Below are 10,299 nucleotides of genomic sequence, written 5' to 3' on the forward strand. Positions count from 1 at the left end.
CACTTTTGTTAGCAACCTGGGGCCGTAAGAGCAGACAATTTAAGGCCAGAAGGTGCTGCACATGCTGGTTCACTGCACTCAGATTCATCGCAGGTCCGAGGCTTTTAAACTTTGGAGATAAAAGTCTAGGTGTCCTAATAAACAGAAATATGCAGAAGCTGCACTGTAGCCAACCCCAGGTCTGGTTCCCAGTCAGAGAGGCAGGATCTACTCAGGCAAGGAGTGATGGACAACAGGAAGTACAGATTGCAGAGCCGTAAGAGCGAGAGCTATCTTTGGAGTTCCCTGACTCGCTGTGGCCTGTTACTTTCAAACATGCAGGATGAGATATTTGTTTGTGAATGTTTCGATTTTGTGGATGTTCTGGTAGCTCGTTACATTTTAACAGATTGTGCAGACGTTCTCGGCCAGTGACGGCGATGAAGGATTCCAATGGTTGAATTGAAATGATTTCAGTTTAGTATGGTGTCTCATTTTGTTATGTCATTCGCATGAATGTGAAAGGTCATATCAGCAACATCACAGATACGGCCGGGCTCTGCCACTTTGTAATACTGCAAGTGACAACTTTGGCAGCTGGTCCACAAGCCAGGAGTGCTAACGGGAATCAGCAAGTGTAATCCCGCCCTCACGTCAGTGTGATTCCAGCGCGGAGGCTGAGGAAGGCTGAGCGCTGACATCTGTCTCTCTCTTCCTCGGCAGGTCTCCAAGGCAGCGGCCGACCTGATGAACTACTGCGAGCAGCACGCGCGCAATGACCCCCTGCTGGTGGGAGTGCCCGCCTCCGAGAATCCTTTTAAGGACAAAAAGCCTTGCATCATTCTATAGCTCCTCCCCTCCATCCCTGGTCGACGCCCCCTCCCCACCCCCCCAACACATACAGACACACAGACACACTCGGAGTCAGGGGGTGTTGGGAGTGTTCTGTCAACACCACCTATGTAACCTATGACACATCTCTGAATTAAAACAACACTCTTGAGACCAAGGGGGAAAAAAATTGCACTTGAGTGACAATAGGGAGAATCTAACAAAAACAGCAACAATATAGGAAAACTCTGATTCCGTCTCATTGGTGATAGATGAATTCTGGGCCTCAGAGAGATTCACAGTGATTTGGAAAAGGTATTCACTAACAAGGGAGGGTCCAAATTTTAGGGGCAAAAGTTTCCTAAAGTGGGAGTTCCTAAAGTATAGTCTGAGGTGATGGGTGTCTCGGACGGCTCGGAGTTGGATCTGCTTGAATCTGCCAGCCCTGTGTGGCTGGCTGGCTCAGTCAGACAGCGGCGCAGTTGCCTGGTGTTGGTTACTTCTCCCGTCTGTTAGTTTTGCCAGTGGCTCTTATTTGTGGAAGTGTGTTGCCAAACTGCTGAAGATGCACCGTCCCTTTCTCCTCCCAACTCATGAAGCGGTGGAGACAGCCAGAGGTGCGCGTGCTGTGCTGCTCGAGCCAGGGGTAGCTGTGGAAGTGGGTGCCAGGCGCTCGAACCCGGGCGTGCTTGCCCGCCAGCCTGCTAGTGCCAGCACACACCTCTAAGATTCTGATCCCTGCAAATCTCCGGAGGGGGCAGCTGCAGAATCTTGTACATAAGAACAAAATAAATGAATAAACAATGCCTTACAACTGAACTAGAAAAGAGTCCACAATTAGGTTAATTCAAAACGTAAGCTTTTTTAAAAAAAAATTCAGCCAAGTACAGTTCATGACATTTTTTTTAAATGTTTCTACAAGTACGGTTATTCAAAGTCCAGATGTGTGAGGCTGTAGATCGTATAGTATAAAGCTAATGCATCAGTTCATAGTACCAGATCCTAAATAACACATTTTGTTTTTTTGTGTAAGAGAAGTGGAGCTGTAAAGTTGTAAAGAGACGTTAGTCTAGGAGGGAGCACAGGCAGACAGTGGGATTCGGAGGCCTGGCACAGAGGCATGTCAGAGCGAGACAGCACCTTTGTAAGCTGTAGAGGACCAGTTTTGAAACTGCTGGAAGCTGTTTCACCAAATTATTTAACTTCCACTCCGCTCTCGACGTACACTGTGCGATCTTGTGTCGTGAAACACTCCCCGCACGCACACAACAACAGACGCCTTTGTGAGAACAAGCTCCAGGATCGAGCGAGAGGACATTTGGAGTGAACGTTCACCCTGGGTCTGGGTGGAGACCTGGGGTTGTGGCACCTGGACTGTTTGGCAACAGTAGACATCTTCGTGCAGTACCAGCCTCAGCATCAGAACACTATTTAGCCAGCCCTGTCTAGAACTGTCCCTGTATTCCTCTAGCGTGGCCTGCAGTGTTAGGACAGCATAGGACGTCCGGCCTACAGCTGTAGACTTCTCATTGCGGTGTCACCTGCACCCATAGAGCCATAGAGCACTTGCTGCTGGGAAAAAAACAGCCATGGCCAGGCTTTAAACAGCTCCTCGGGCCCCCCAGACTGTTTTAAAGAGGACCTTGAGAAACCAAGGTCAAGGCCACGTGTGAGCTCTTTTTCCACAGTATCTTCCACGCTGCGCGGAGGTGACACCCCGAACAGGGTGTTGCCCGTGAGGAGACCTGAATTGGAGTCGGTGAAGATAATTCTGCTCCGCGTTGCCACGGAGCGTAGCGGCACACCCACTTCGCCTCCCTTCCGCCGCCTGTACGTTTCCAGAGCTGGCCTGCCCAGTTGTGCCACAGTGCCCGCTGGTCCTGGCCGCTCGGCGCGACCAGAGTGGAAGGTGTCGTATTTCTTCAGGGGTGAGCCCCCGACTCCACCGCCGCACCCCACACCTGGGGCGCAAGCCAGCCCTTTCCACTACAGAGGAAAAGGTTGCGTTTCCCATTCAAAATTACAGTTTATGAGAATTCACTGTGACCTTTTTTTAAATTTTTTGGTGCTCTCTAAAATGCAAATTGCCTGCCACATGTAGAGGATTCTCCACCCCCCTCCCACACACACAGTCGCCTTCCTTATACAGATTTACAGTTGTTGTTTTTTTTTTTTAAGAAAACAGCTCTAGCAGAAGGGTTAGTAGTTTTTCCTTCCTGTGGAAGCCCATCCAGTATTCCTCTTCCAGGCAGTAGCGTGAGCGGGGCTTCGGGCCATGTTACTGAGAGCTGCGGAGCGCAGTCCCAGCTTCACTCCGGAGGACCAGCGCCGGCTGCTTCCTCTCAGGCTGAACCCCAGAGATATGCTGGCTGGGCTCAGGGCTCTGGCCCTTTCCTGCAGCCAGGCTGTTCCAGACAGGCAGAGCCTTCAGACTGTTCTCATTGACACTTGCTGGTAGAATGCATATTGATAATCTTCCAGTTTCACCTGGATTCTCATTCACGCCATAAATACAACAAGGCAATAAATAACTGTTCTTCTTTCAGTTGTCCATTGCAGTGGCAGAGTCATAATTTTAAAATTAGGACTGAGGTCAATATAGGATGGAGGACTCTTCATTAAAGGCTGAAATTTAGCAAACTTGAAATCAGAGTTGTTTGACTACAGTTGTTGCCTTGTTTTTCCTTACATACATTATTTGGCAAATGTAGAAAAGGGTAATATGACAGCCATGAAGCTTTGAGTCGATTGACTTTAATGGACTATTAAAACATACACTGTCCTTTACGGAATGTATGTTTGTTTGTCTGCCACTTCTATGACAAGGCACGTCCTTGCTTGATCACTGTAGCCAGCAGCAAACCCAGGAATGCTGAAAAGGTTTAGAATATGCAGGGTTAATGGACCACTATAGGGAAGAACGTGGCAATACTCCACTGCCTAAATATTTTTTGGAAAAGCTTTTTCAGATCCTGGTAGGAAACCTTCCCCTTTCCCAAGTGAAACGTGGATAAGGAACGTGGAAATGTCAGCCAGTGCCCCAGGAACACTGCAGATTTGCCAAGGAATTAGAGCCAAGCTGTGCTTGGCTGGTGCAGGAACACTGACATCTTCAAATCTTAAACCTGGAGGCACTTGTCCGTTTATACGGTTTGAAGTGCACTGCTCCTGCTTTTCCTTAATGGGCTTATTGTTTCACGCGTCCTGGAAAGTGTGCTGTAGTGCGCTGTCACACCTCACTGGGCCTGCTGCTTCTTTCCTGGTGGGTCCCAAACAGGCTTTGCTCCAGCACTATGAAATTGGACTCCCCAATGAGCAGGAAAGATAGCAGTTTTATGGAACCCCAGAGTTTGGCCCTGGTTGTCTGCATATGATTTGTGTAATAGATGTGATCTTTCTAATAACCTTCAGATAGCAGTGGCACACTTGGGCAAATTAAGTGGACAGTGAGTTACATTTTTTTCCACAGTCTTTAAAGATGCAGTAATTCCATGCAGAAGAAACTTTTACCCAGATCAAACGTGACCATGAAATTTGCTGCCTATCAAAAAGTAATGTCCGATTAAGGCTTTTCCCCTTGCAAGCAATGGAATCTGCTTACTTCCTGCTAATTCAGGGCAGGGGACATTGCAGAACTGTGCCCAGACACAGAGTGTTGCCTGAAGGCTGCCATTACTGTTGAGGGTGGCCTGTGGCCCTGTATAGTTCATGGGAGATTCTGCAATGTCTTTTTTAACGACAGTTTTACTTTCATAACTGAATTTTGGGGCGATCAGTAATGCATAAGATAGAGCAATTCAGGAAATTAAGGTTCAGAAAGTTTTTTTTTCTGCTAACAAATTTGAAACCTTTTGGATTAAAACCCCCAGAGCTTAAAATTCCTGAGGTTTGGACAGTGGCATCACTGCGTAGGTGACACACCAGCATCTTTTTCCTGCTGGAACATCTAGCATTTCTAGCAAAGACATTCCCAGAGCTCATGGGTGCAGAGCCGCTGTAGGGCCAGTCGGTGAGAGCTGTCTTGTCTGAGGAGTTGCCCAAACATATGGGCTACACACACAGTACGGGAGGCGTTCCGCTAGGCTGAGCTGATGTATGTCAACTGTGTCACAGGCTGTAGAATCATTTGTCACCTAATGGGAACTATGAGATGATTAATGAACATGGGGAGGTATGAGCTGCTGGGCTGCTAGAGCAGACTGCAGAACTAGAAGGGCCAATTTCTGGGGAGAAGGACCCAGAAAAGCATCACTGGAGTACTTGTTATCTGCAGATCTTTGCCAGTATGTCCCAGATTTTGCCCGTTCTATACTACAAGTTCTTCAGGCTACCTCTTTTTAATCGCACTGTTTGGTGGTGTTTTTATGTTGAGAAAATTCATCCATTTTTAACAAAAATGGGGATAGTGCATCTTATTAGAGAACAAAAGAACTGCCAAAATTTTTAGATTTTGAAATGGGGAAGAAAAATATGTATTAAAAAGTGGCTTTGTGTTCAGACAAGTAAGCTGTCATGTTCATTGTAGGCCTTCATGACAAAAGACACAACACATTTTACCTGTGCCACTTCTTGGGTTTGGTGTGAAATTTGCCAGTTATAACTTGGCGAATGGAGGGGGGTGTTAAAATCAAGACGAAGCAAGTCGGCTCTTCAGTGGCGTCTGTCTGGAGCATTAAGAAGGAGAGCAACCTGAGTTCCAGTGCGCAGGCACTCTCTGGCTAGGGCCCTGGACACTCCAGTTAAAACCATAATAGCAGCTCTTCTGCCAGTCACAGTAACAGCAAGACACTGGTCTTTGGTAAAGGGGAGCCATGAGGCAGGACGCTGTACTGAAACAACCAGATTCAGGCCATTCTCTATCATTGCCATACTTAGTCCATTGCAAAAGAACGCCTGGGTTTTCTTTAAATGGAAAATTGATTGTAAATGAAGAAATGGTGCAGAAATGCCCTGACCTTTCATTCTTAACCTTATTCCTTTTACAATGTTTTTAAAATATATACAGTATATACCTTAAATTGCATCCTTTTGTTTTTGCATTGACTAAAAGAAATAACATTATTATCATATTGTACAGTATTTGTAAAATAAGGGTAAACCACTTTCTGTAGTACATAAGAAATGCTTTGCCATTGCAGCACTTCACTTATCGATGGCCTTTTATATCAAAAAAGAAAACGGGACCATGGATTCTATGAAGCAGTCTGGCTGGCCTATAACTGTTGTGGAAATTTTTATATTTTAATGTAACTTTTTCATGTTTTTCTTTGGCTACATTAAAGTGAGAGGGGTGACTGGAGTTCACAGTGTGAGAAGCCGTGTATTGATTTGAGCAGCTTGATGTCAAGATTGGGGGGCTGCAGTGTGTTCAGGAGCTCAGAGGTCAGTAATGGGCTGCAGTGTGTTCAGGAGCTCAGGGGTCGGAGTTCCAGGCTGAAGTGTGTTCAGTAGTTCAAGGGCTTCCGTGTGTTCACTAGCTCAGTGTTTGAGAACTTTGGCATTGATTAGGGCCCATCAGTGCTCCAAGCATTTGAAAACTAGTGGACAAGTGCTCATCATGCATGCCCTCCTGTATAGCAGGTCAGTCATTATAAAATTAGAAAAAGCTCTCACTTTACTCACTCTGATAAAACAGAGCATTTGCATAATATAATAATGTCGTTTAAAGCCACCTAAAACACACAGAACAAATTTCCAAAATGACAGACTGCGATATTGCTCCTTTTTGGAAACCTTTGCAGAGGCAGAGCTAAAGAAAGGATGCTCTGGATTATGCAAGAAGCATGTGACTTGTTTGTCAGCTCAGTGTCACATGGGGGCTGTTTGATCACAGGGCCCATTTTGCTTTGTTGTGAGGGGATGAATGTGTGTGCTGGGGAGACTCAGCAGTGACAAATAGTGACCGTGCCATGAAAATGAGGCAGCTCAAAGCTAAATTGGAGGTTTATTTGTGGGGGCATTACTTAATAATAGGATCTTGTATTATGTTTTCAATAGGGTTCTTGTGTTTAAAAAAGCAAGGGAGTAGATCTTCGTAAAAAGTAAGAGGCAGTATTATTGAACGTTTTCTATTCTGCACGCCTACATAATAGTTGGTGTGAGTATTCATGTACCCTCTCAGTACCAGCCCGCAACATACAGTGATTAAGAGCTGGAAAGTCATGATGTGTTAAGTCCAGTTCTGTCTCTCTGGAGAATGGTGCTGTTCATCTAAGCAATTTAAAGGGGTAGGAAGGCAGGAATAGCACATTCCCCAGCTGTTTTTGCAGTCTTAACAGCTCGGTTTCTCAAGCCAAACAAGAAAGAAGACTGGTTCTCCGGCTTGTTGTCTGTTACCATTAACACTAAAATTACTGAGGCTGAAGCTGCGTGAGCAAAATATATTGTATCCCCGACTGCTGAATTCCACTCCACCGAGGTGGTGAGGTAGCTTATCTATTTATCAGAAGCTAAAGAAGAATGTTGTACAGTAATTGTCTTTTCCCAGCCATACCGTAGAACACTATGAAATCATAATGCCATGTCTCGAGTCTCTTCTTTGAGTCATTTTCTGCTAGCAAAGACTGTTTGGCTGGTGCCATGAAGTTCTAGATTTTCGATCTTGGAAGCTTGCAGGGCCCAATTATTGAGCTGATCAACTAAATGGCAGTCAGGCTGTAACGAGCTCTGAGTGGGGTGGCTGCTAGGACAGAGGAATGCACCGTTCGGAACACGCAGGTCTCCCCGAAGCGACTGTGCCAGGAGCCCCCTTTCTTACAGTCAGCTAGGTGATCTATGCAGTTTCTTAACCCAGGATTGCTGTTCTTTGTTGTCATGTGACCTTTATTCAGTGGAAGGTAACTGTGACGAACCCTCACAGTGCTAGCAAATGTGATGGTGGCTGCAAGATGTTGATACAGATTGCAGTGGAGTTTTGAAAAAAAACTTCAAATGTTTAGTGATTACTGTACATATCGTACTTAAGAAACATTCCCCAGAGTTTTGCAGCGGAAGTTGTTGAACTAGTAGTGTGTGCTACAGTTGCTTGGCAGGACATAGCATAATTTCACATGCTGCACTAAAAGTCCTCAATTTTGAGAGAGCAGGCTCTGTACTTGCTCTGAATGAGTACAGGCTGATCACACAGCACGGGAAATCTCTATGCCCCTCTTAGGAAGATGTAGTAAGATAACATCGTAGGCAAGAATGTTCTTAGAGGAAGAAATGGAAATACCCGACTACATTAGCCAAAGACCAAATTCTCACCCAGCGCTGCAGGTAGCTGGCCCAGAGAAATTCAAATCCAAAACCCTGTGTCAGCCTGGTGCATTGCTGTAACCAGGCAACATGGGGCGACATGGTGAAAGACCGAGCAGGTAAAAGAGTCAAGGGGAAGGAGCCTGACTAGCAGGGCTCCAGCTCCACGAGATAGCGACCAGCTCACTCCAGGCGCTTGCAGTCACTGACAGGTGGTGGGTCCAGAGCCGCAGACCGCAGGAAAATCATAAAGGTCGATGGGATTTTCAGCAGAGGTTGCTGTGCTTTCACAAAAAGAAACTACTGGCAAGGATTCTGCCCGATTTGCAGATGATATTGCTTTGTAAAAGTTTGGTCTCTTTTTTTTTCTTTTTTTTCTGTTTTTGAAAGTGCAAAGCATACACAAAAAAAGGACTTCTAACTTTAATCAGGCAATAACATCTGAAAGGCGCGACTGTAATTGTGGCACCTCTAGGAGTTCTTTGTAAGTTTTTTTTTTATTTGGTTATACCAAGTTTTTCTTTCTTGCTTTGCTGTCAGTTAATTAGACCTTAAGTCACCTGCTGAAGCCCCTTCACTACATCACGAGTTGTTCATGCCTGAACAGAGAGAAAGAAGCCGTTTCTCTGTCCGTCTTCACACGTGCAATAATGTTTTGTATTGGAATAAGGTATTTGAATTGTTGTGGAAGATTGTTGTTGTTGTTTGATAAGATAATAGTTTTCTGATGTGGGGATGTTGCACTAGTGTTTTGTGCATGGTAAGACGTACTTGGTGTTGGCTTGAGCCTCGAAGATGAAAAAGGCAACACTCTACAGCTGCTTTGCATCGCATTCACAGATCCCAGCAGTGCCCGTCCTGGTCTTGATATATTTTCACTTTTAAAGCCGACAGCTTTATTCCTGTTTTGATGGATGGGTGTAGGTTTTTGCTTGGGGGGTTGTCCAAAATGAACGTTAGACCAGAGATTCTAGCCCCCTCTCGCATCATGATTTCTTTTCTCTGTTTTACGAAGAGCGGTTTTTGTGTATGTAAATGTATTTTATCTTTTTGCCTTGGATAATGACAACAATACGAATAATAACTATAATTTTTGTAACAGTTCTTCTCTGATGTGCCATAACCCATGTTTCTTGCACACTGATTTAATATTTTGTGAATTTGCTGTTCCAAAAATAAGTAGATAACATTAATAAAAATGACAACCAAACTGGTCTTTTTTTTTTACTGAGCAATGTGTCCCACTGAGTTTAGAGCTCATTGAAACTCCACGTGAATTTCATGTGCATCATCCACATTCCCGGGATTTTTACTGAATCGATATGGATTCTAGTTTTTATGCCTTTTAGTAAAATGTTCCCCATTCAAAATTAAATATCTGTTAATATTGCACGTAATTGCAGATCTGGCCCTTCAAACTATCCACTTCTTCATTACAGTACGGGCACGAATATGGGGAGGAGGTTTAAGCGTGTTAAACTGCTAATGTGTTTATGGGAAGAGAGCGTCTGTGTAGTTCTGATTTGGATGGAAAATCCTGAAGCGCGCTGTGGTGTTTGGGGATCGGAGAGCCGCAGGAATCCCAGGGAAAGTGGAATGCCTCTGACGTCACCCGTTCCGCAAGGAGGGCCTTCCGAATGGCTCCTCGGTGCCCCGGCCATGTGGCCAGTGGCTACGCAGGCTGCAGTGGTGACGTCTGGTTTCCGTGGAGCCGAACAAACAACCACGACTCCTGCAGAACGGGGCCTCGTCGGGGAAAGGGCAGGGAGCCAACGCCGCCGGAAGTCGGTCTCGGGACAGGGGAGCGCGAGTCACTCCGGTCGTGTACGTCTGCACTCCAGCACTCCAGTCAGCCCTGAGCTGGTCTCCCAGGATACTGACAATCACCAGGCTTGGTTGCCTAGCAACTGCTCAGCAACCAGAAGCCTGAGGTTGGTGGGGTCATTTTCAGGAGACTCCCCTAATTGCTCCTCCCCTGCACAGCACCCCATAGAGGTGGCTGACGTCACAGTGGAACGCCAACAGAGCTACAAAACACTGTCGTCAACAGCAGACACACGTTCAAGTTGCTAAGAAGCACAAACACACTCCACACGTCCCCTTGACACCCTCGCAGGTCAGTCCAGTGGGGGGGTGCACCACAAGGCAGCTGAGCTGTGGATGAGGAACTCCTGACTGGTTAAGGAAGCTGCCTGGATGACGGCCTCCTTTGCTCATCCTCCACATTTTGCTGTTTCAGGGGTGTGCTGAGAA

At 46.0% G+C, this 10,299-nt stretch overlaps 1 protein-coding gene across 4 annotated transcripts in view; it reads left to right on the forward strand.

Moving 5' to 3' along the window:
- gng7 (guanine nucleotide binding protein (G protein), gamma 7) overlaps positions 1 to 9,256 on the forward strand; it is a 102,045-nt gene extending 92,789 nt beyond the window's left edge. For all 4 annotated transcript variants that reach the window (XM_088622240.1, XM_088622244.1, XM_088622241.1 and 1 more), the window contains one exon: positions 703 to 9,256. In XM_088622240.1, coding sequence (XP_088478366.1) covers positions 703 to 828 — 126 coding nt within the window. In that variant the 3' untranslated portion in view covers positions 829 to 9,256. The remainder of the gene's footprint in view (positions 1 to 702) is intronic.
- The last annotated feature ends 1,043 nt before the right edge of the window (positions 9,257 to 10,299 follow it).

Source organism: Lepisosteus platostomus, chromosome 27 (assembly GCF_059453375.1).
Source record: "Lepisosteus platostomus isolate fLepPlt1 chromosome 27, fLepPlt1.hap1, whole genome shotgun sequence".
Classification (NCBI taxonomy): domain Eukaryota; kingdom Metazoa; phylum Chordata; class Actinopteri; order Semionotiformes; family Lepisosteidae; genus Lepisosteus; species Lepisosteus platostomus.